Source organism: Musca autumnalis, unplaced genomic scaffold (genome assembly GCF_047663935.1).
Source record: "Musca autumnalis isolate F117 unplaced genomic scaffold, ASM4766393v1 scaffold_5, whole genome shotgun sequence".
Lineage (NCBI taxonomy): Eukaryota > Metazoa > Arthropoda > Insecta > Diptera > Muscidae > Musca > Musca autumnalis.
This window is the reverse complement of record NW_027412088.1, coordinates 111,795,371-111,822,146: the sequence shown is the minus strand read 5'-3', so window position 1 is coordinate 111,822,146 and position 26,776 is coordinate 111,795,371. Positions and strand designations below refer to the sequence as shown.

At 34.4% G+C, this 26,776-nt stretch overlaps 1 protein-coding gene across 1 annotated transcript; it reads left to right on the top strand.

Moving 5' to 3' along the window:
- Positions 1 to 2,939: 2,939 nt before the first annotated feature.
- Positions 2,940 to 26,746, top strand: Tsp42El (Tetraspanin 42El). The gene is made up of 5 exons (XM_073989850.1): positions 2,940 to 3,674; positions 25,670 to 25,828; positions 25,891 to 26,046; positions 26,119 to 26,316; positions 26,380 to 26,746. The coding sequence occupies exons 1-5, from the start codon at positions 3,615 to 3,617 to the stop codon at positions 26,449 to 26,451; spliced, it is 645 nt and encodes a 214-aa protein (XP_073845951.1). The 5' UTR covers positions 2,940 to 3,614; the 3' UTR covers positions 26,452 to 26,746.
- The last annotated feature ends 30 nt before the right edge of the window (positions 26,747 to 26,776 follow it).

Below are 26,776 nucleotides of genomic sequence, written 5' to 3'. Positions count from 1 at the left end.
TTGTGTGAACGGATAGAGCTAGGATCCTGAAATTTAGAATTAAGATTACTGTTGGTACAATTTGGATTTGGGTGAATGGATTTGGAATTAAGATTACTATTGAAGTGGAGGTTTAAGATATGGAGGTTGTTTTGGTAATTCGTACTTATGTGCACCAAGTGGTACTAAATGTGCTAAAATTTGGATTTTGGTGAATGGATAGAGCTGTAATTGTGAATGAGACTGAATTTGGTACAATTTGGATATAGAATTAAGGTTACTGTTGGAGTGGAGGATTGAAATAGTTATTGAAATTCGTACTTTCGTACGAAAAGTATTAAGTGGTAAAAAAAAATAGAATATGAGTAATAGGGTTATGACTTTTTGACATTTTTCCTCAAAAATGATTTCCTGTAGCAGGGATGAATGAACTTTTGCCTATTAATCACTATGCTATCGTTTATTTCATTGAAATATAAAAAAAGTTCACGCACAAATCGATTTTAAAAAAATAATTTTTTGAAAAAATATATGAAATGAAAAAATTTTTTTTTTCAAAAAATTATTTTTTGTTGCACGAATGAATAAATATAAGCCTTCTAATAACTATAATAACGTTTATTTCATTCAAATATTAAAAAAGCCGCGAAAAAAGTCACTTTGGAAAAATTTTAAATTTTTTGTTTTTTGTTAAAACATTATATTTTTGAATAAAATCGTTTACGACATTTTTACGATTCTCTGAATTAAAGAAAAATAGTGAGAAATAAATTTTATGTAATTTTAATTATCTCATGTGGCTCTAAAACTTATTTTCAATTATATATCTGTTTTCAGTGACTTCAAAAAATTGTCCATAATTTTGATAAATTCAAATTTTAAAATCATTTTGTGCGTGAGGTTTTTTCACCGAATCACCTTATAATTAAGATTTTATGTAATCTTATGGCAAAACTCATCACGCTATGATACAGGGATATGAGGTTGTAAAAAAGTCATAACCCTAATGAGTAAAGGTGGACTTCTGGATTAAGATATGGATGTGTATCCATACCATAAGTGAACGAAAATTACTAAATGTCACAGAATTCGTTTCAAATTGTTATTGTGTAAAGGGGTAGAGCGGAAATTTTTGAAAGTCGTTATTAGGATAGCAGTTGACGTTTAGAGTGGAGATAGGAGGAGGGTTTGGAAATTCTTACTTATGTATACGAAAAGTACTAAATACTACTATAATTGGTTTTGGGAAAACAGATAGAGCTGTAAATGAGTATCGTGGTTGGGATATAGTTTTGGATATAGGGAGGTAATTTTTGAATTTTATACATGTTATAATTTCTAAATTTGGTACCGTTTTGATGTTGCAAAAGGATATAGCTGGATTTTCGAATTTTTGTACCAGGGTCTATGTTGGTGTTTAGATAAGGAGTTTTTGAAATGCATACAAATTCTGAAATTAGGTAAGGAGGTCGCTAAGGGCAGAACTATTGAGTTGGTGTTGGATATACGAAAAGTACAAAATAATATTAAATTTGGTGTTGTGTGAAGCTGGAATTATACTATTAGTGCGCGAAAAGTACAAAAGTGCAAAAAATTTTGTATTGTGCTAAGGAATAAAAGTGGAATTATTATTTATTTGTCAGGTTCACTGTTAGAGGTGGTAGTACAATTAGTGTACTAGAAGTATTAAATAATACTAAATGTTGAAGCACTGGTATTTAGAATGTTTATGAAAATCCGTCTTTAAAATGTATGAACTGTTTCCACATGTAATACCATGGATTTTAAAAATTGTTCTGAGTGTACTATTGCTTACATGTTTACGCGAAGACGGTTTCTAAATGATGTACTAAAATCAAAAGGTCAAACGTATCTTTTTTGTTTTTTTATTCGGAACGTTTTAGAACGTACTTTTGAAAACGTAGATCTATGCAACTATTGTTCTAGAAGAAGGTTTTTATCCCCTGAGAACAAAAAGGTCTAAATAAAAAGGTCTAAAAAAATAATTGTTATGTAGGGATCATGTCAAAGCGTATTCCACATTTTAATATCACAAATTCCGAAATTACAGATACTTTGGTTGGAAAATGTTCTATTAAAACGTGTACAGAAATTTAAAATGTTGTTGCGTAGGGATGTGATAAGGTCTTTTTTGGAAATTCGAACTACATGTATACGAACAGTACTTAAATGAAATAAAATATCAATTAACATAGGTGTTAGCACATATATTTGTATTCCCTATCCGCATACGAAGTAGCGGACATTTTGCTAGTATTCTATAAGCCAATAAAGTTCTTGATGAATTTACCCCTAATGTGACACTTATTTGTTCACATAATTTTTTCGGGATTTATAAAATATTGATATGACCTTGATCATAACGAGAAGATTAACAAAACTGTGTAAAAATCGAATATAATACTAAATCTCTTACATCATCATTGGCTGTAATTTAAAACCGAACCAAGAAAAATACATAAACGTTCTATCATTTTTGTATGTTTTACAAGTTAGATGTAACCAGCCAAACTAGTCACCCGTACATACTTAACGTGACATAATTTATTACAGCTATCGACATAGAAAAAATCGATCTGTTTTTATTGTTTTCACATCTTGTTTCGTTTCCGCAAAATTTGTTGTCCATTGAGAGATTAACATATTTGTGGTTTGACGATCAGAACATTTCTCCACATTCGAAACAAGCAACAAGTTCCGAAATTGATTTCCAATTGTAAAAAATGTGTTTGTATGTTTATTTTGTAAACGCTCTAATAACTCCCCCTACAAGAACATCGAAGAGATACATAGATCCATGTGCTCGCTGAATGGTATTGAAGCATTCTACGGATAGCTGTGCCATGGATTTCTAATTCGTTAACAACGCCACACCAGTGCCACCAAAACTGGCAGCTGTTGCTTTGAATTCATTCATTCGCTGCGTGTTTTCAGATTTCAGTTCGGTGAGAGAGTTAAACTGAATAGAGAAGCATTTGAACTGGAAACGTTCGACGGTCGTCTGTCATCTTTGCGAGTATGTTAATGCGGCGGATAACATCGGTCGCTCGGTCATACATCCCCATCCATATGTACATAAGTATGGATGTATACCGTACATACCCCCCATATGGAGGTAGATAGGCACGTTTGTTCGTTCTACTGAGCGTTCAAAGCTTTCAATTGCTGGTGTGCTATTGTTGTCTGTTTACATTTTGTTTGTTTTGTTTCTGTTTTTGCTTGCTCTTCTGTCTCCGTTTGTGTTTTCGCAGAGTAAATGCAAATATTAAAAAACGTTTGTGTTTTGTTGTTTAGTTCATTCGTGGCCGTGGCCCTTGACAGTTGTCTATTTTCTCGTTTTGCCGTTACGTTACGTTCTTTCGCGCCTTTTCTTCGTGACTCTCGCGTCTGTGGTTTTGAATATTTGAAGCACCGCGGCATTCAAAAAAAGAAGTTCTGACATAAAGTTCGTGTTGTGCGTTTTTGAAAAGTGTAGACTTTAATTTGTTTAATTATACCGCCGAATAATTCAACAACAAATTATACAAAGTCGTAAAAACAATCCCATTTTAATTAAGATTGAAATTCAAATTTTGAATAGCAACCACCACCAAAAAACTCCGAACCAAAGAATCATGGGTTGTGCAACCAGAACCATAAAATGTATCCTGTTAATATTCAACACATTATGGGCTGTAAGTTTTTTATTTTGGTTGTTTTTTTAGTTTAGCTTAGAGTTTTAGAAACGATCTGTTAGCATTTCTCGACTTTTGTTTGGAATTTGCAAACCCGTTTGAACTTTCTCTGCCATTTTTGTGGTTTACAAATACCTTTGCCATGGAATTTCCCTTCTAGGGTTTCTATGCTAATGACAATGACAATCTTGATAAATGATGTTACCGGCGATGATGTAGATGATAATGATGATGATGATGTAGTTGGCGTTGACGTCGTCACTCACTGCCCACAATTAGATATCAAATGTTCCCAACAACAGCACACAACGTGTTAGCTACTGGTTTAAACATGTCTTGTGTATCACCTTGGAGAATGATATCATCTGAGGCTAGCTCAAGTCGTTTTGTTGTATTATTTTTGTTAGCATATTTGAAGAGCGTGTTGTGCGTGTTAAATCATAGAGTTTGTTCTATTACGTTATAATAATCAACAACACGACTACATCTATGTTCATCTGCCAGCACCGTAGAATTCACAGATTTATTGCCTGCCTATGACCTCCCATCATCCTCACCACTGGATGCAAAAACGTTTGTTATTAAACAACACAGTGTTTTAAGTTACACATGGAGTTTTACAAATACTTACTTATACGATTTGTAAGACTCTATGATGAAAACAACGATTTGTACTAGTTCTGTGGTGCAATTCTCAAACACATTTTTTGAGTTACCGACAAAAATTGGTAAAATTAAAACGCAAAATTATGAATGAAAAGTTCAAATAAAAGTTGACAACACTCTTGCTATCGGTAGAACTTTACGGCTGTTTTTTATTCGTCGCTAACTTACCGAAAAACATCGAAAATTACCGAAATTATAAGCATTGTAATTTTACCAACAATTGTCGGTAACTCCAAATATGAGTTAGAGAATCGCACTACAGAGTTGAAAGCAAAACTTGTAAAAAGTATCGGTAAGCTTTGCGATAGGGATATACCATGTGACTGTACAAAACAAAAAAAACATAATAACTGGAGCGTTGAACCCAAATGTAAACGTAAAGTTTAGTGTCTTTGTCTCAGGAAGTATTGTCATCCTCTAGAAAAAAATAAAATGTTACAGTCATTTCCTCAAAACTCATTACATATCTCCTTACTATCCCATTACTTTAACAAAGACATGTCGTCCGAAATCAGTAGTTGTATTTTTTTGCCGACATGAGCTTGTTTAAATAATGGGTAAGTAAGGAAATTTATAATGAGTATTTTTGCTGGGTGATTACAATGACTGCATACTATAAACATTTTCACACGAAATAGTTAATCTTGGAATTGGATCTAATGTTGGGGAGCCCTTCCTTTCGTTAGTTATCGTGCCAAACCGCCATTTTAATTAGTCACCATATTATTTTTGTGCTTTAGGTTATTATTTCAGGTAGCATGCAGTTGTCCGCGAAAAATTATATATGCAGTTGTTATCAGAATCACATGGACTACCTTCGATAAAAATGACAAAACAATCCTTGAACAAAACAACACTTTACCTGTGCTAAATCGTAAATTTTTGAACTTTTGTGAATGAGACATCTGAAGGTGCTGTTTGATATAGACATTCTTTCACTTGATATACGTTTGAGAGGAATATTACTATGTGCAAAGGTTGGATCAATGTCCGTCACTCATTTCGATTATCGTGAACACTGGACATTTAAGTTTGTCACCGTACAATTCTTTAGAACTTTTCGACCCTTATGTGCCACACGAAACAGAGTATATCGCTGTAAACCGGATTACAAAGAGAACTTCGGTAAACATTTTAAAACGATCCTCGAATGGCCCTGCACTTAAGCGAACATTTTGAACATTTGTACCCGAAGTTGTTGTCCGAAATTTACCTTCTAGGAACTTGATGTAATTTTGCAGGTTTTTTACGATGTTGCCGCCAAATCAAACACTCAGTTAGTAAGTAATTGTGCTTATCAGACCTTTAAGTTGGTGCAGGGTTTCTTTTGGAACTTTCTCAGGAAGTATTGACTTGCCGCCAACACAAAACATACCGTTGCGATAGGGGCCATGAGAAAATCTGCTGTAAGAAAAATCAAAATTATGCGAGATATGCCCTTAAACTTCACTTGTGTAAAAAATGGGACAGATATAGTCCATATTCGAAGCTGATCTATGTCTGAAAGATGTCTTGGGCTTATTTGATCCGTTCGAGTGTTATAGTGCGCACCCTTTTAGTTACAGAAAGGAGAACACCAATATGGCCCATCTTTGAACTTGACTTAAATATGGACAAAATATTACGAGGACCAATTTGTGGAATAAATTGGTTGATCCCTTCTATCAAAATATATAGTTTATTGTTGGAAACATGAAAAATGGATGATCTAGAGGTAACTTATTATAAGGACGTGCAAATTTATTCTTAAATACGAAATACAATATCTGGAATAATGAACCCACAATAAAGCTACTACAATCGATGAGATAAGGATGCGAGTTAAAAATGTTTGATATTGCGGCTAGCCATTCAAAAGGTCGTTCTGATGTAAGACATGGTAACCTCACAGAACGTCCAATGGTCATAATGTCCACAATAGGTTCACTTTGGGCGTTATGACCTAACGAGTTTTTGAAATTGCCGGTTTTCTGTGGGGATTTAAGACTTTCGTCCTTGGACAGATTCAACGTTGGTTACGCGTAGGGAACCTCCTTGACCATTTCATCCACTTTAAATTAAAATTTTGCGAAGGCCTACGCTGGTCTTTTACTATTATAAGGCTATACACAAGAAACGGACTCTAGTCAGTCAGTGAAATCAAATCGAGAAGTCGAAACAATTCAGGATATCTAATCAATATGGTTTGTAAATCAATGTTTGCAGTTGTATGATACCGATACTGACGTATAACATCAGGGTCTCCTAAAGAATGTACGAGGGCTATTACGTAAATTTCTGGCCTAGACAACACCACAAGTTTCCAGGCGTCGTTTGACATTTCAATGGGAATGTTTGAATTTTTTAAGAAAAACATCAATTGCAAAATGGAATTTACTTGTGAACATTTTCCATCCAAACACGGACGTTGTGCCAGAAAACATAGATGCGTGAACTAATAATGCAAGATCATGTGACATACTGTAAGATAGAGGCATCCATAGACATTTCTTCCACCACATACATACATACATTTGATATTGCATGAACATCTGGCCGCAAAAAAGGGTTTGTTCTCGTTGGATCCCGCGTCGATCGGTGGAAGAATTTTCGAAAAATATGTTCGAGATGCTACAAAAGACGTTTATAAGATCTTCGCAGGTGACGAATCATGGATCTATGTGTATGAGACCGGAAAAAAGAACAATCGCCGGAACAGATCAGATCACGTGTTGTATGTGATTTTGTATTCTAGGTAGATCCCTTTAAATATTTGTAACAGTTGTCCATATTCAAAGGATACTAAAAATTTTACCCTTTGGTATATAACAAACATTAGATAGTCTAACCATTACAAGCATCAAATTCTGTTCTATCTTAACAATTAACATTATTGGTGGTGGCAAATCCCCCCATTGTAATGTTGGCTTATATTTCTTGAACATTTATGCACTGAAAAGCTTCTCTATAAGTGGTGTTCTAAGACACGCCGTTCGGACTCGGCGATAAAAAGTAGGTCCCATATCATTGAGCCAATATGAATCGGCGTGTACTCATTGATATGAGAGAAGTCTTCCTAGCCCCTTCGAGGATGTTGGTGGAACATATATGTATGTGTATGTATGTATGTACTTGTTCCTTCCTGTGCACCTGTGCAAATTTTCTGCTACCCATCTTCTAACAATTCAATTTAAAATACATAACTTTGCAATAATATTCGTACTCTGGCTTAAATTAAACATAAATAAAATATTTCTTTTTCTTTTTAAACACGGTGTTGTGCGCCACTTGTGGAATTATAATTGATGCCATAGACAATATTTGTCACTTTATTACCCAGGTCAGGGTGTTTCATTTAATTAGAGTGTTTGTAAACTAACTATAAATCACCGATGTTATGTTTTTTAATCGTTCTAATGTAATTGAATATGAATGTGAACAGTAACAATACAACCTACAGAAATATTATGGCATGATCTAAAGTAAGATTAAATTAAACAAGGAGTGGCGACATACAAAGACATTAAACCATTAGATATATAAATAGAAATAAATTATTTTGTAAAACTTTATACATCCATAATTTATTACTAGTTCTGTGGAGCTGATGGGCAATGATATCCTTGTTAACATACAGATATACATATTTAGTAGAAACATCACAAAAGAAACAAGGAAAGGCTTTAATATCGGATAAGTCCAATGACCCCGTAGCGCACAGTGATTCATATTTTTAATTTTAAACTATTTTGTAACTTTTGAATAGATAGAACTATTTTAGTACCTATAAATATATGACATACATATGTATGTAGTTAGTGACTGAACATTGTAATTTTTTGTGATTTTCTGGGAAGGAAGCATAAGTCAATTATGACTTATTAGTACAACGAAGATGTACTTTTTGAGATCAATCTTGAAATGTAAGGCAAAGAAATTTTTATATACTACGCGGTGCCGTGTCGTAACTCCCAACAGACATCAAATCAATCTTGGGAGTTATGTCCTTCTTTAATGGATGATATAAGACCCAAAACCGTTAGGTCTTATGTCAGATATTATGTGGCGGACATAGCTCCTTTTTCAAATTTAAACAATTTTTTCAAATTAAAATTATGATAGCCGGCATTTAAGACTGAAACCCTTGGATAGATACTAGGCGGTGCTAGGCGAACCAAATCTAATTTGCCTTGTAAACTACTTCAGCATTATTAGATTAATGATATTCTCAACTAAACAGGAACACTTAGTTTAATTTCTGTTACGAAAGTACCTAGATCCTTAGCCACGTCAGGTGTTATTTCTTATACCTTCATATGGGGTCTATAGTAAAATCTAGACCTAAGTATATCCATAATTATTAGTGGAGAAGTTTTACATTAAATTAAAGGTATTGTTTCAGATAATGCTGCTAAAAATATAAAAATCGGGGGACCTGTGCGCAGTGGTTCAGCATCGGTTCTGAAACTTTCGAACGGACATAATTTTTTGCTAAAATTATCAAAATGGCCGTTACCGGTGAACAGTGGTTCAGAATAGCTTTCTCCTGGTCAAAATTCTGTATCTTTTGAACGGATGAACGTATTTTCATAGATAACACAATCAACTTTCCGTTGAATCAAAAACGATTAAATTAGGTGTAGTTGATGCAGAGGAATCCAAAGTCAAAGTTAAATTTTTTCGTTTTTTTATATTTTGCTTCAAAATATGATTATAGATAATGATTATAAATAATAAAAATAAAATATATATTTTTTTTCCAATTTAAATGTTTTAATTTTTAAAAATTTAAAAGGTTTAATTCTTTTTTAAAAATATACAATTTGATTAAAAATCAAGCTGTTTATGTAGAAATATATAAAAAAGAATATTTTTATCTTCTGTAAAGAATTTATTTTTTATTAAATTAAAAAAAATACTCCTGTGTTTTTCTTGTATAGATCATTTTTATATAAAAACTCAGATGTTTAAAAAAATGTTTATTTGTGTAAAAACTGTAATTACAATAATATGGACAATTATAAGAGAAACACACATTTTTACCCGTCTAATTTCAATAAATTTAAAAAGTGTTAAACTAACGGAACGGGATTATATATACGTTAAAGGTTTTACTCCAGTAAAGTTGGAATTTCAAAATTTAGTACCTGAGGAAAAATATGTATGTATATAACGTTTCTTAATAACAATATTCCGGCCTTCTAATGACCCCAATATTTGTTATAGTTTCCGAGAAATAGCTATTACTTTTTCTCCGAAATTTGCAAAAAAAAAATCAAAATTTTGGACGTTAATTCAAATTTCTCCACCACTTCTACAGTCACCTGCCCAGTAATAAAGTGTACAACATTTTGGTTAATATTCAGTGAAATAATCTATTCAATATAAACAAATTTGCAAAAATAAAAAAACGACAAATAGTTTGCAAAATTTAATATTCTATTTCCTTAATAAAAATTATGGCTACAAAACCATAAACATATTTGGAATTCTATTCACAAATTGTGGTGACGTCGATGGCATATACACGTACATACATTTGTATGTACGTGTATGACCAAGTTTTCCCACCAAAACGAAACAAGTTTTTTATGAGTTTTCCTCTTGTAAAGCACTTGAAGTGCTTAATTTTTAAATCAAAATATGTCTTAATTGCCACATTTTCTGTTATTTTGTTTTATTCTGTGCTTCACGGCATATTTTTAGTTTATGGGTGCGTAGGAAAACATATTTCTTTTCTAGAAAAAAATTAAAGTGTTTTCTTTGTAACAACTCTGTGTGTGCATTTGGCTGTCTATTTCACCGAGTTCGTATTTTATGGCATAATTTTTGTTTGACCACATCCATTATATGAAATGGAAACAATAGAGATGTGGGTGTTTCACTCAGTACTTTTTTATTTGTTCATACATAAATTTATGTTGAGAGAACGCAGCAGCAATAATCTCGTAAGACTAAACTTTGACAATGAACCTCGTTTTTATTTTTGTTTTTTTTTTTTTTTGTTTTTGCTTATGTTTATTAAGTTATTCATAACAAATAAATGGCGTTTGATTAATTTCACTCCATAATAAGATCGGCCCCCTTTTTCAGCATTTGTTTATTTTCATTTTTGCAATGCAATGCCAATCACATAAAGTGGAAATGCGTCTGACAACAATGCCAAATAGTAGCTGTAATAGTGGCGACGATCGTTTACTATCGTTTCATTAAAATCCAATTAATATTTCAATCAAATATTACTGCGCGGCGGTCTTGAAATTTCAATGCGTTCATTCGGTTAACACTGAATACGGAGGCTAATACATGATTTTCTTTTTACACCATTTCCAGTGGTTGTTTTAGATAGTGTAGTGTATAGATATTGGAATACAAACTTTAGAAGAAAGTGTCTTCATGAGGACTTTTAAGGAGGCTGCAAAAATCAGGATGATATGGAATTGTTTGGGACTGAAGCATTTTTACATAATCAGGAACTTAAGGAACTTCCTCTCGTGCACATTTAGATGGAGATACCATTCCAGATCTGCAGAGATATGAAATTGATTAGGGTTTAGTGTTAGTTCGCAGCAGGAAGTCGCCTGAGTTGGATGTGGAACTTCATTCCGGATTTTGCACTAGCTGTGCAAATGTAGTCGTATGGGTTTTTCCTATGGGAGTACAAACCAGCGAACGCCATTGTCATGATAAAGTCGCCTGTTAAAGTGAGGAGTAATTCTCGATCTTATACCTGTACTGCTTGTTGCCTGTGCAACATATAATAACATCATTTGCCACACTGCTGTTACAGGATATGGGTATCACAAGATATTGTCATTTTGATGTTGGATTTTCTGCCTGTCTACAGAGGTCATGTGGAAGTGATATGTGCAATAGGGTTATGACTTGTTTACAAGCTCATATCCATGTACGATATTTTGATGAATTTTTACCTAAGATTACTTACTTACTTAGTTGGCCCATTACAGAACATTTGTTTCATAGACCGAACTAAGAAAATATCTCCATTCCTCTCTGTTTTTCGCTTGACTTTTTGGAATACCGCGCGTTTTCGTTTCTTTAGCGGGTTCATCACCGCTCATTTTCATGACATGGCCTAGCCAACGCAATCGTTGCATCTCGATACGTTTAACTATATTCATGTCTTTGTATAGCTGATATACCTCGTGGTTCATACGACGTCGATATTCACCGTCAATGCAAATCGGCCCGTAGATCTTTCGAAGAATTTTCCTCTAAAATACACCAAGCACTGCCTTATCTGCTTGCGCAAGTACCCATGCTTCGGAGCCATACATTAGCACGGGTAGTATCAGCGTTTTGTATAGTGTTATTTTTGTTTGACGAGATGTGGCTTTATTTTTAAATTGCTTAATTAAACCATAGTAGCATCTGTTGGCCAATACAATTCTTCTTCTTATTTCACAACTGATGTTGTTTGTTGTGTTTATGGCAGTGCCGAGGTAGACGAAGCCTTTAACTACCTCAAAATTGTAGGTACCAACTTCCACAGTTGGTCCGAGCTCTAATGGCGCTTTGCGCGTCGACACCATCAATTTGGTCTTTTCACCGTTTACCGCCAGACCCACTTTCGCAGATTCTGCTTCGACCTTCCTAAAGGTATCAGTTACTTCCTACTACTGATGACATAGACATCATGGGACGATCAGTAAGTCCCATGATGTCTATGTCATCAGCATAGGTAAGTAACATGTGGCTATTGGAGTAAATTGTGCCATTTCTTTTGACATTTGCATCTCGTATTACCTTTTCCAGCAAAATGTTGAATGGGTCACACGAAAGGCTGTCTCGAATGCTGCTTTATAAACGATAAAAAGGTGAAATGTGTCGATCTGCATCTCTTGAGTTTTCTCTAGGATTTGCCGCAGGGTAAATATCTGGTCAATGGTGGACTTGCAAGGTCTAAAGCCACATTGGTATGGTCCAATTATTTCGTTGATCATTGGCTTAAGTCGTTCGCACAATATCCCTGACACTATCTTATAGGCAATAGGGAGAAGACTTATGCCCCTATAGTTGGAGCATACAGTCTTATCTCCTTTCTTGTGGACGGGACATAGGATGCTCAGGTTCCAATCGTCGGGTACGCGTTCTTCCTGCCAGATGGTGCTAACTAGCTGATGCATACAACTTATCAGCGCGTCGCCTCCAGTTTTAAACAGCTCGGCTGGTAAGCCATTGGCTCCTGCTGCTTTATTATTCTTCTGCCGGTTGATTGTTGTTTTTACCTCATCTTGGCGGGCCGTATACATTCTATACCATCTTCTGGGTTTGGATCTGTGGTATCATCGTCTTCGCTACTATTGGATACCAGTAGATTGGAGAAATGTTCCTTCCATATCCTGAGCAAGCTATCTGTATCTTTTACCAGATTACCTTGATGGTCTCTACAGGAGGATGTGCCTGTACCAAAGCCATCTGTTTGATGTTTCACTATTTGGTAGAATTTTCGGACTTCATTCTGGCTCCTGTACATCTCGATTTTTTCACACTCCCGATTTTCCATTTCTCTCTTTTTCTTGCGGAAAAGACGTTTCTCTTCTCTCCTTTTCTCCCTGTATCTCTCTCGTGCACTACGCGTTGCTACTGATTGTAAAGTAGCTCTATATGCCGCATTTTTCTCTTCGGTAGCAGCACGACACTCCTGGTCATACCATGAATTCCTTTGTGGAGGTCTCTGGAATCCAAGTATGGATTTTGCGGCTGTTTGCATGGAGTGGGACAAGGAGTGCTCGCGTTAAGCAATTGGGCTAGTTGAGTGGAATATGCTATGGCTATCTGTTGTGTTTGCAGCCTATCGATGTCCAACTTGCGCGTTGTGTCTGTTCGTGCTTTATTTGCAACGTTTAGACGGGTACGTACCTTTGCTGCAACAAGGTAGTGGTCCATCCAACACGCTGGATGAATGTCTTCCATCTATCACAACATGATCAATTTGATTACTTGTTCTTTGATATGGAGACAGCCAGGTGCCCTTATGAATATCGAGATGATTAAATCTGGTACTGCTAACTACCATGTTTTTTGCAGCTGCAAAGTCTATCAGCCTCATACCATTGTCTGATGTTTCATTGTGGAGACTGAATTTCCCGACTGTTGGGCCAAAGATATTCTCCTTTCCAATTTTGGCATTAAAATCGCCTAGAATGATTTTAATGTCATGGGCAGGGCAACGGTCATATGTTTCTTATAAGCGCTCGTAAAATATATATTTGGTCTGTTCGTCCTTTTCTTCAGTGGGAGCATGAGCGCAAATAAAGCTGATATTGAAGAATTTTGCTATTATTCGAATTGTAGCAAGTCTTTCATTCACTGGGGTGAAGCTGGATACCAGATGTTTTACTCTCCGACTAACTACGAATCCGCAACCAAACTCATGCTTTACGTCATGGCAGCTATAATACAGTGCGTCACCTTTAGGTGTTGTTGTGACGCCTTTCCCAATCCATCGTATTTCCTGTATGGCAGTAATATCGGCCTTGTACTTTTCAAGTACGTCTGCCAATGCGAAGACTGCACCTTCTCTATAAAGAGGGGTTGTTATACCCTCAGCCTTTAGGCTAAAGAGGGTATTTACACTTTGATACGACCAAAAATGTGCCTCATCGAAATAATGATTTTAGACCCCAAGTATGTTTGTACGATATCCGTTTCAGACAATTTTGAGTAGATCTAGCAATGTCCGTCCGTCTGTCTGTCTGTTTGGCTGGCTGGTGTGCACGATAACTCTCGAACGGATCAATCAATTCGGTTCAAATGTTGGGAATCGAAATATTTTGTCCAGATTTAAGTTCGAAGATGGGCCATATAGGTCCACTCCTTCAGGTACCTCCCCCGCAAAAGTTCCAAAAAGTCCGGAAAATTTGTGGGTACGATAACTCCTGAAGGAAGTAACCGATTTGGTCCATACTTTACACATCGTGAAATTTCTACCAGGCTTAGATGAGGTTCCAATAGGGACTTAATCGGCCCACTGCTTCGGGTACCTCCCACACAAAATTTCGGATAAGTTCAGTTTAGCACCTGCTCTCGAATCGCTTTGATTTTTGTTGCAACAACTTGTATTCAAAAAAAAAAAAAAAAAAAAAAAGCCCCTATGACAGCGTGTGTATTGATTGGATAGAGCGCAAGATAACCCTCGAACGGATCTGCCGATTGGGTCCAAAATTTTTCCTTCGTAATATTTTATCCAAACATACTTTAAATTCGATGATAAGCCATATCGGTCCACTCCTTCAGGTGCCTCCCCTACAAAAGTTCAAAAATGTTCGGAAAAATTGTGCGCAGGATAATTCTTGAAGGGAGTGACCTATGTAATCCATACTTTGCACATCCCAAAATATCTACCAGATATATTTCAGGTTCGAATATGGACTATATTTGTCTACTCCTTCTGGTGCCTCTCACACAAATTTCGGATAAGTTCACTTTAAGACCTGCTCTCGTATTAGTTTGATTTTTGTTGAAGCGATTTGCATTCGCTACCTCCATTTCGACGGTAAAAGTTTTTTCAGGGGCAAGTCCATATTTCTTAGGAAAACAGCCCAAAAGGTGTAAAAAAATCTCTATGTCACCATATGTGGCTGTCGGAGAGCACGAAAACTCTCGAACTGTTCAAGATTTTGTCCAACATTTGGTCTTCGTCATATTATATCCAAACTTAATTTCATGGGGCAATACCGGTCCACAACATCCGGTACTTCTCCCCAATATTTAAAAAATGTCACTTAAATGCTAGGTCGAGATCACTTGAATGGGGCAACCACTTTGGTCCAAACTTTGGATCTCCAAATATTTTGTCAAAATTTAGTTTAACTTCTAAAATGACCCATATCGTTCCTCCCTAAGGGTACCTTCCCCACGAAGGTTCAACATTTATGTCTTAGTACAGTTAATTCCTAATCCAAATTTTTGTCGGCATGTTCAAATGTCCAAAAAGGGCCACAAAATTCTGAAAAGACCTTAAATACATTCGATCTGTCCGTAGGTGAAAGTTTCACTTCACATTGGCTGAGGGTATATATCTGTCGGCAAAGCCGACTGACACTTTTTTACTTGTTTTTCTTTTCTTTCGTTTTTTCATAGTAGGCTGTTTTTTCTAGGGGAGGGTTACTAACCCGACGCCCAAACCCAAGTTTTTAACGTTCTTATGGGTGAATGCGCGGCACATGTTAGCTCACTACCCTTAATGGATGTTAAAGGCAGTTCCCCAGGTGCCACCACGGGGAGGACAGTATCCACTTGAGATGAAATAGGGACCAAGATAAATCCTGGGCTTTGGCATGTTAAAACCGGTCAGGACCGTTCCTTGGTGTCTTCCATCCCCTACGTCATCTAAGATTACACAAACTCTTTATTAATAATTATAAATTGATTCGATAAGAAGCTTCCGAACAAAAAGCATTTTAAGTTTTTATTTTTCAGAACTCTGGAAAGTTTTTTTAAGTCATTGTAAGCAGATATTGAACTGAAAAGAAGGTTAAGGGCCACACGACATAACTAAAATCAGATAACCGTTTGTTTCTCATAAAGTGTATCATCATATTATCACATATATACAGTAGGGGTATAACCAAAAAATATCACACCAGTACCATGTGCGGCATATTGTCCTGATAACGAAATCGCGTTTTTCAGTTCGATTCGGCAAAAAAAGTTTCCGCACCGACTGCGATTACTAAAGCCCTTTTGATATTTTTTCTATTTAAACATTTAAATGTGCTTTGTTTGAATAAATATTTATAGAAAACAAATACAATTCTCACAGGAAAATTCATTAAAAACATTCTATAACTTTCGCGAATTCGTTGCAAATGACCACATATTCTCTTGTCCGATGGGTACAATAAATATAAACATAAAATTCGCAAGAAATTTCAATTTTGTCAAAGGCACATTAAATCCTCTGAAATATTGCGATTTGATATTTGCAAAAATTGCAAAAAAGTTATAACCCTAATATACAGTGATGCCAGATTTGCCGATTTATCGGCATTTTGACGATTTTTAGACAAAAAAAAAAAAAAAAAAAAACAAAAACGACGATTTGATTTTGATTTTTACCCCTAAAATGCCGATCTGTAGTTACTTTTTCACATAAAATCTGAAAGACAACTATACATAAATCTATCACCTTATTATAGTACGTTTATATATAACCGAATTTAATAAAGCCAAGGCAAATTCATATAAGGTATATGCATGAATTACAACAACTAACAAATTTACAAAAACAACATTGTTGTTATTGAAAATTAATTGTCAAAGATAAATATTGAATAATAGGGTCCTTCCAAAATTTTTTTCAGAAAAACATAAATACATTTTGAAAATCATCTAAAATAGAACAAATTTGAATCAAAATGAAAATATAATGCATTCAGAATTCTCGTAGGTAATTTTTATTACACGTTTATGATGAAAAGAAGTATTTTATGATAGCAAATTTCGAAGTTTCTAATTTCACGAGTACACCCTATTACATTTTGAAAACCAAATTTACCAAAAAAGTAAAAATACAGCTGATTGTCACTTCTACCTTCTATAAATGTGCCTTGAATAAAGCCACTGGGTTTTAAATATCAATTCCATTGTGTATACGTCAAATAAATCCTCATAAAGAAAGTTAACCCGAAAAAAAACATATAATATTAACGGGCTATTAATTAACCTCTTAAAACTATATTTGTATTAGTTTTGTTTAAAGGGTCACACCTAGTATTAAGCTCAAAAAACATATTTTTATGATTTTTTTCCAAGAAAAGTAAAAGGCTTTTTAAACAGACATTTTTTTTCATGTGCAAAGACACATTTTGATCTACCTTCGGTAATTTTTTGTTGAAAAATATTGCATAGTTTTCTGGCAAATTGCCATCTACGAGACACTGTTTTAAAAAGCATCTTGCGGTGATCGCTCTTTCTCGAAAACGACTGGACGGATCATCATTATTAAGTACATAATAATCTTGTCTTTAGACGACGGAATTTAAAAATTATTAATTTTTAAAAAACGGTGGACTGTCAGGGTCGAACTTTGTAAAAAAATTGGCTAGTCTTTTTGGCAAAAAATGTTCAACATTAAAAAAATAGCTTCTTTAAAGAAGAGATTTTTATGTACTTAATAATATAGTATAATCGTTCCATTGTTGGTGTTGTACTTAATAAGCCCACAAAAATATATGGTGATCGGTACAGTCCTTCTCGACCTATAGTGAACACCGCTTTTTTGAAAAACTGTGTTTCGTAGGTGGTCATTTGTTACAAAACTGCTTTGTTATTTTTTAAATTATATAGTAATAATTTGAACTGAAATACAAGTTATTGTATTTGCCGATTTTTTACGATTTGAAATACTATCTTGCCGATTTGACGATTTTGGCTCCCGAAAATTAACGATTTTCGACCAAATTTATCTGGCATCACTGAATATATATCATTTTATATTATATAACATTATTTCATATATCATATTATTTAAAAGTGGTTTGTGCATGACCTTTTTAAATATTTAAATGGAATAAAGGTTATTTTAGTCATTTATAGGCAAATCTTCATTCATACTCGCTACAGGAAATCATTTTTGAGATATAAAGGTCAAAAAGTCATAACCCTAAGGTCCGAATGTATAACTTTTAGCCAAGATAGGCTTACCTGTAGTACCACTGATTGTGCAGTAGAGGTTTTGGAGCGTTTGGGTGCCATTGATTGCAAGTTCTTAATCTCTAGGTGGCAATCTAGACGGAACTATAGTGAAAATGGACGAGTGAAATTCAGTTTGCTCTACAACGGCATTGCAACGATTGCTTCCGTTAGCAGGGGTGAATTCACGGCGACGTCGCAGAAATTTATTTAGCTCAGTGACCCGAATAAGGGACTTACATTGTATATTTGGGATCTGTTCTTGGTTTATTAACTACGGCTGCGGATTTAAGGTACAAAGTAATGACTGTCGTGGTGACCTGTACTGGTGGTGTTCGGCACAACCGGGAAGAGACCTGACACGGTTCTCACGTGTCCCTTCTTCAGATAACGGACATTGACTCCCAGAGCTATGGTTTAAGCATGACACGGGCTATATCAGGAGTTCCCGGTCATCGCCGACTTGACTGCTGGAAGCGGGGAGAGTGACACGCTTATCGGCTTCGGCTAGGATATTCAAATTGCGTTATATACCGACAATTCTCTGCAAGCTCTTTTATACCTCCAACGAAACTAAATACTAAATTTTATCCATTTCGATTATATAATGCGACTAAAACCTTTAAAATACCGAAAATCGAGAGATACTTTTTAAGAGGGTTATATCCAAAATGTGGATCTGTACTGACCATGCTTAGCGGGAATGTTTTATACCCCTAACGAAGACAAAATACGAAATTTCAGCTATTTTGGTTGGATAATGCAGATAAATCCTTGTAAATGTGGAAAATCGGGCGGTACCGTTCTATGGGGATATATCAAAATGTATACATGCACTGACAAATTTCTGTGGAAGGTTTAATAGCCCAGCGAAGTCTAAGCACTATGGGGGCAATATCAAAATGTGGACCGATGTAGTATATTTTCATTACAAAATATCCTTGGAGTAATAGAAACTTCTGTACAAATAATAAAGCTCTATCTTTAATATTGCGATTTCAACAGACAGACTGTTAGACGAACATTATTATATCGACTTAGAATTTTATGCTGATTAAGAATATGTATATTTCAATATGTTACAAACGAAATGACAAATTTAATTAAACCTCCATTTTATGGTAGGCGGTATAAAAATAGAATTTCAAATGGAACATTTTTAATTCCAATGAAATTTTACTAAATTGTTTCGAATAACATATTAAAAAACTGTAGTTCTACACGGTGCGCCTTAACTAAATTTAAATGAATGGTGCTTACACCTGGGAAGTTTTTGCGGTTTCTAAAACTACAATGTTCATAGATGAGAAAAATCAAAAAACAAAAAATCGCCGGAGGGATTTTCAAGGTCATGACTGCAATTTCCCAACTCAAAAACTTATATATCTCAAAATGGTCCAACCTAGGTAAAAATTACGAAAACCAATTTTATAGAGAATTTTCACAGCTATAAGATTTTCTCTAGTCACATTTCAATAAGACTTACCGCAAATCGTGAAAACCTAACAAAAAAACCTAAAAATGTGACCTGAACTTCTATATGTCAAAAATGGTAAAACCTAGGAACAAATTATAACAGTCAATTATCTGGAGAATTTTCCCCATTTCGATAGGACTTGCGGTTTCCAAGCAAAGTCGCGAAACCTAAAATAAACCTAAAAATGTGAATTTTGACCGCGATTTATTTAAAAATCCCTCCATCTATTTTTCTTGTTTTTGGATTTTTCTCATCTATGAACATGGCTGTTTCAGAATCCGCGAACACCTTTCAGGTGTAAGCGGTTTTCATTCAAAGTTAGTTAAGGTGCACTGTGTATGACACTGTGTTATAGGGGGCCGTAATGCCAGTACATTGTCCCAATTTGAACTTCTATATCTCAAAAATGGTAAAACCCACGAAAATACCCTTGATGTCAATCTTGTAGAGAATTTTCAATGCTACAACATTTTCTTTAATCCTATTAGAATAGGGCTTGCGGTTTCCACGCAAAATCATGAAAACCTAAAAAAGTCCTAAAAATGCGAACATTGACCGCACCTTTCATTTAAATTTAGCTAAGGCGCACAGTGCCTATCGAAAATAATTGGTCTGTTCCAGAAGTGCTAGAATCTACTAATGTTTACAATTTTGTCTATATCATAAAGGAAAAATTGTTATCGTAGTAAAAATATGTCGTTTCTTGCAGGTTCTGGAACAGACCTAATATATTATTTCAAAATATCCGACAGTTATTGGAAATCATTAATGTTATTCTTGTAGAATCCAATACGATATCAAAATATTATAAATTAAAGATCATTTTAAGTTATAGTAGAGAAAAAGACAATATTGGAGAGATCGTTTCAAACTTTTGGACAAACAAAATTGTATCAACCGGTTTGATGGATAGAAATAATCAGCTGTTTTATGAATGCACGCTCTCGACAGTCTCCCTATTAGTAAAATCGGATATAAATGTGGCAAAAGAGTTTGACATTTTTCTAATACTGAAAATGTTAGCATATTATGGCGAATAGCGGTTAACTCAATTGATTAATGCAAGCCAAATTGCCAATACTACAATTGAGAGAAAAAGTATGAGATTATGTAGATTTGGAATTATCTAATATTCTTACTACTGTGTTTTTAGTTAATAAAACTATTTGTGTTATCAATCATTATGTTAATTTTAAAAATAATTACGTATGAGACTTTCCTTGAATGCCAATGCAAGTGACCGCATTCACTTTTGAAACCAACGGTGGTATGAGTAATATTAATTTCCGATATACCATGAATCATTCGTTCATGGAACGACGATGAAATCTAGTGGCATACTTTGAATAAATTAATAATTAAACATTTCTCAAAACTAAATTGATTTATACTTGATTAAGAGTAACTATTACAATGTAGAAAAAAATTAAACTGATATCTTCATTTTGGAAGTGTACAATAACCTGTTAAAAAGCTCTGAATAGAATTCTCTAGAATTTCCAACTGTTAACGGATTCAATATATTTGTCAATACTTACTTGATTTTATGTAAGTGTATTTAGCTTTTTTTTTTGCAATAGTGTAAGTTGTTGATTTGTCAGATGTATATTTGTACATGGACAGCATGTTTATAATTGACAAAACTGAAAAAAATAATTATTTAATAGTGTCAGTGTTATTTTTTTAAAAATGATTTAACTGCAAATGACATAATGCAGATCTTATGAGCCATTCGAGTGAATCAGATCAAAATGGCATCATTGCCATAAACTTATCTAACGCTCAACTGTTATTGCGTTGAAATGAATTTTGTGTTAAATTAATTTGTTAATTAACAAAATTAATTTATTTTGTAGTTTTTTCTTAAATCCGAAACAAGTATTGTAAGAAGAACCTACAACCCGTTCAGCGTTTCATTTTTGTATGGAGTTATTAAAATTGCAGCGTAGTAAAAGTTGGAGACCCTAACTAAATTAAACACCACAAGTGCCTCTTATTCTTAGCTATTATTGTCAGTACCATTCCTACTTGAGAATTTGGAGGGGCAAAGAATTTGCAGATATGAATTTTTAAATAAATATTCAACCGATATTATTAATTGTCTGTAAGTACCCATGCTTTTGAACCGTTGACCAATACATATACTGCCAGTGTTATACATAGGTAGCGAGATGTTTTTAGCTTTTGAACTGCTTACTCATTCCAAGGTAGCATCTTTTGATCACAGGGGTAAATAAAGTAGCCCACTACCTTAAAGCGAGTAGTAGAGAGACGTAGCCCGCTGTCTATTCAAGTATACAGAAAGTTTCTTTCTTTGCTTCCTTAGTGAAATTTTCGTCGTTTTCTGTTAAACTCACACATACTAGCACAATCTTTTACGACTTTTTCAAAAATGGTTGTTACTACTCGTGGAGTTTCACCCACGATTGTGTAGTTTTATGTAAAGTAATTTAATTCTCATTCACTTTCTCATATTTCAAACATTCCCAGTAGGATTTTGAAAAGAGTTTATACCGTGTCTTACCTAATATTTGAGAGTATTGAACTGTTTCTATTTTAACTGCAGAATGCATATCAATTACTAGCATTGTTAAAAGCCCTAAGGCCATTGCAACGATATCAATCTCAGAGATGACTCCTTTGATCCCATAGGTTTTCGAAACAATCAAAAAACAAAAAAGGTATTTGATTTTCTTGAACCTTCTTCAGGCTTAAGCTGAAAAATAAATAAGGTCAATGCAGACCTAAATTATTCGATCATTTCATTATTTCACCAAAGATAGTAGTTATTTACACAATAGGCTCAATACTTTTTGTATGCAATGGACACAGATTTGGAACACATACTTTATTTTATTTATTACACGGTACGTCTGAACTAACCTCAAATGAAAGATACTTAAGGCCTGGGTACATAAGCAACCTCGCCTGCTTGCTTACTTCAATTATGGCATAACAAAAAGAAAAGATTAAAGAAGGAAAAGGCAACCTAGTTCGAAATTGGCTCGGCCTTCTTTAATCATTTATTTTTGTTATGTCAGAAATGAAGCAGGAAAGCATGCAGGCGAGGCAGCCTGGCCTTAACACCTGGGAAATATTTGCGGATTCTGAAACTACAGTGTTTATAGATGAGAAAAATACAAACAAAAAAAAACAAAAAATCGCCGGAGGGGTTTTGAAATAAATCGCGGTCAAATTCACATTTTCATGATTTTGTTTGGAAACCGCAAGTACTATGGAATGGGACTAAAATGCCGTAGCAGTGAAAATTCTCTACAAGATTGGCCTTTATGACTGTTTCGTAAGTTTTACCGTTTTTTAGATATAGAAGTTCAAATTGGGACAATGCAATAAATTATTGAAAAAAAAAAACAATTTGTCGAGGTATTATATTTTTTTACCAAAGGTACTTCAAAAATTTCAAAACTTCGTACATTGTAATTTGCACAATTAAAAAAATGGGAATTTCTCTATCATGATTGAAAAACTTTTCTATCATTCCTACAGAGAAATGTGGGTATAGCTGCAAGTTTAAATATGATACTCATATAATAGGTACACCCGATTTTCGGCATTTTTCAGGATTTATGCTATTTTGAGAATTTTAGCTTATATTTCATACAAAAATAGCAGTAATTTAAGGTTCCAAGGGGTCAGAAAATCCAATCTCGTACAGAATTTTGACAGCTACAAAATTTTCTTGAGCCCCATTTCAACAGCACTTGCGGTTTCAAAGCAAAATTGCGAAAACCTAAAATAAACCTGAAAATGTGAACTTTGGCCGAGATTTATTTAAAAATCACTCCGGCGATTTTTTCTTGTTTTTGGATTTTTCTTATCTATGAACATTGCTGTTTCTGAATCCGCAAAATCTTCCCAGGCGTAGGCGGTGTTTATTTCAAGTTAGTTAAGGGGTGACCCCCACTTGTAAATTTCAGAAAATTCAAAAAAAAAATTGGCTTATTTCAAAGTAGAAGTAGTATAAAATATGTGGTAAAATTGTTGATCGGAACAATATTGCCTGAGATATGAGCTTGGGATGGGAAAAATTTATTGTGTTTTGTATGCAACATAGAAACTAAAAACGTTTCTTTCTCGAAATGACATTTAGAAATCGGTGCCAACTTCAGCTCAAAAACTAATGAACTTATTGTCACAGAATTTTGTGGGGTTATCAAATACATCAAAATCTAGTCCTTCATCGATCGATTTTATTTTGCCCGTTTTATGACCAGAAAACGTAATTTTTTTTAATCCAAAAATCTAAATTTTGGCTTTTTTGGTCCACCCTTTCAGTAAAAAAAAATATTTTTAAAAATTCGATTGAGATCTTTATGTTCTTAAAAGCCCACAAAAATATATGACTATCTGTTAATTAGTTTTCAAGCTAGAGTTGGCACCGCAAAAAGATTTTACGGAAAAATATTTTCGTGGACGGCCTGCCACAAAACCACATAATATTTTTCAGCAAAAAAAAAACACTAGATTAAAATGTGCTCTTTCAGATGAAAAAAATCTACTAAAAAAGTTTGGCAGTTTTTTTGAAAAAAAAAAAAATGAACAATTGTCTTTTTTAGGCTTTACAAGTGGGGGCGCACCATACATCACATTGTTTTATAAGGAGGCGATACAGTCAGTGCATTGTCCAATTTTAACTTCTTATCTCAAAAATGGTAAAACCTACGAAAATATTATAAAAGACAATCGTGTAGAGAATGCTTCAAAATTTTTTAGTTTCCCAGCAAAATCGTGAAAACCTAAAAAAATCCTAAAAATGTGAACTTTGACGGCGATTTATTTAAAAAGCGTCCCGGCGATTTTTTTATTGTAGTTTCAGAATCCGCAAAAACTTCCCAGGTGTAAGCACCTTCCATTGAAAGTTGGTTCAAGGGCACCGTGGAAAATTTTTCACTGAAAATCGTCATCATAGGTCCATGTTTCAGTATATTTCCCATATAACGGTACCTCCCGATTTCGGTATTTTGAGAATTTTAGCAGCAATTTGTAAGCGAACTAGCTGCAATTTGACATTTGAGGTTCACTGTGGTAAAAAAATCCAAAACATATTTTGTCACCCATGAACCGTTTACTTGGGTGCCACCGTGGTGCAATGGTATGCACACCCGTCTTGCACGCTGAACGTCGTGGGTTCGATTCCCCGGCCAAGCAAGATTAAACAATTTTCAACGGTGGCAAAATACCCCTCAGTAATGTTGGCGACATTTCCTGAGTATTCAGGCCATGTAAAACTTCTCTACAAGTGGTGTCTTAGGACACGCCGTTCGGACTCGGCTATAAGCAGTAGGTCCCATATCATTGAGCTAATATGAATCGGGGTGCTCTCATTGATATGAGAGAAGTCTCCCTTGTGCCATCTGGGATGTTTGTGGAACAATTATTATATAACAGTTTACTTTCAGAAATACTTTTTGTACAGTGATAGGCTTAGGGCAAAGCCGATGTGTGAATACGGTGCAGCTATCTAAAATATTTTTTCCATCGCAAAATCTATCCATGTTAAAACCTTCTTCTTCCAACACAGCTGCAGTTAAGGAATCGAACTAAAACCAACCAAACCAAACCAAATATTGATCTGTTTTTCCTATAGCCCCATTTCTGTCTCAAATTGGCTGTAACCTGCCATTTGGAGTTCCCAATGGTCCAGAAACTTCCACACTTCATTGGCATAGGTCTAGATTTTGGTATATCCCTTATATAGCAATACAAACGGATTCAGCTATTTTTAAATTTTTATTAACATTTGCGTTCTAAATTGGTGGTAATTTGGTGGGATGATGGGATCTCTCAAATAAAACGCTTGCATCAAAATTAAAAATGGTGACAAAATTAAATATCAATAAACGGCAAGCGTTTAATTTGAGAGATCCCAACATGAAGAAGAATATACTTATGCGACCAACAAGACAAAATTATTTTGTAGTTTTAAGTGCATTTATAAATAAAACACTGTAACTTTATATTTTTAATTATATCTTTTTCATTTGGAATGAAAGTGGCCTTGTTACATAAACAAATAGGATGAGATAATCTACGAAACTTTTTGCAGATTTTTTAAATGATAAACAGTCTGAGTACGATAACTATAGATTATATATTTTTTATTTATTTAATCCATAATATAACAACTAAGCCTCTTTAGGTCAAAATAAATATTTTAAACGATTACCTAATCCCACTGTCTTTTTAATTTCAGATCTTTGGTATATTATTATTGCTTTTGGCTGGATTCGGCTGGGATGCAATGCCACAAAATTATGGAATTGGTATTATTGCGCTGGGATGTGTAATTCTACTAACCTCACTGTTTGGCTGCTTCGGGTCGATTAGGGAGTCAGCTCGCAGCTTATGGACGGTAAGTGATGTTTTATTTTATCAATAAATTGACTGTATAATGAGTTTTTATTTTTTCTTTAGTATGCCGTTATGCTGCTTATCATTCTGGTATTAACAGTTGTATTCATTTGTTTGAACACAAGAGATGTCTTTAAGAACTATGCCATACAAGAAGTCAATCAATTGTGGGACCAAGAAATGATTCATCCTGGTTCTATGGACCAAAAGCAACTTGTGGTAAGTAGGCTAATAACAACACTATTTTCAATTACTCTTATCATTTCAAAATGTTCTGTTTTTGTATTTTAGTATGAATGCTGTGGTAAAAATGGACCCGATGACTATTTACTCGCCGGTCGTATTACACCATCAAGTTGTTGCAAGGACAGCAACTGCATAAATCCATTAAATATCTATGTCACGGGTTGTTTGTCTAAAATTGAAGAAGCCTTCTCTAACGAGGCGTTGACTTCACAGATTTCCGAATGGGTTTTGTTGGGCCTGAATGTGAGTACACACAGTATGAAATGAAAACATTATAATTATTCCAAAATTCTTTTTCCTTTACAGTCTGTTGTTCTTCTCATGTCAATTATGTTAGCCATTCATTATACCAACCAAAGGCGGCGTTTCAATTATTAATTATTGGCTGAAAGCAATTTCTATTTAGCAGTGGAAAATATAGAAAGAATATAAAAAACTTACCGCTACCTCCAAGTGAAAAAATTGAAGTCACGTGTACCTTAAAAATACTGCTTACAAAGTCTTTAAGATAGACACAACACATTTTTTGTAATTGTTATTATGTAGAATATTTTTAATATATTATAACTTAATGTTTTTATTAATTCGAGTATTCATAAATATATTTTTTAAATCCATATAAAAAATTCTAATAAAACATTCGAAGGACGAAATTCGAAACATTCGAACTAAAGATGTTGCCGAAAAATTATAATATTTATTG

Bases quoted from the DNA above. Each gene is read 5' to 3' on its own strand.
- Tsp42El (XM_073989850.1), top strand. From the start codon at position 3,615: ATGGGTTGTGCAACCAGAACCATAAAATGTATCCTGTTAATATTCAAC. The intron at 25,829-25,890 runs GTAAGTGATGTT...TTTTTTCTTTAG, and splicing joins CAGCTCGCAGCTTATGGACG to TATGCCGTTATGCTGCTTAT. The intron at 26,047-26,118 runs GTAAGTAGGCTA...TTTGTATTTTAG, and splicing joins TGGACCAAAAGCAACTTGTG to TATGAATGCTGTGGTAAAAA.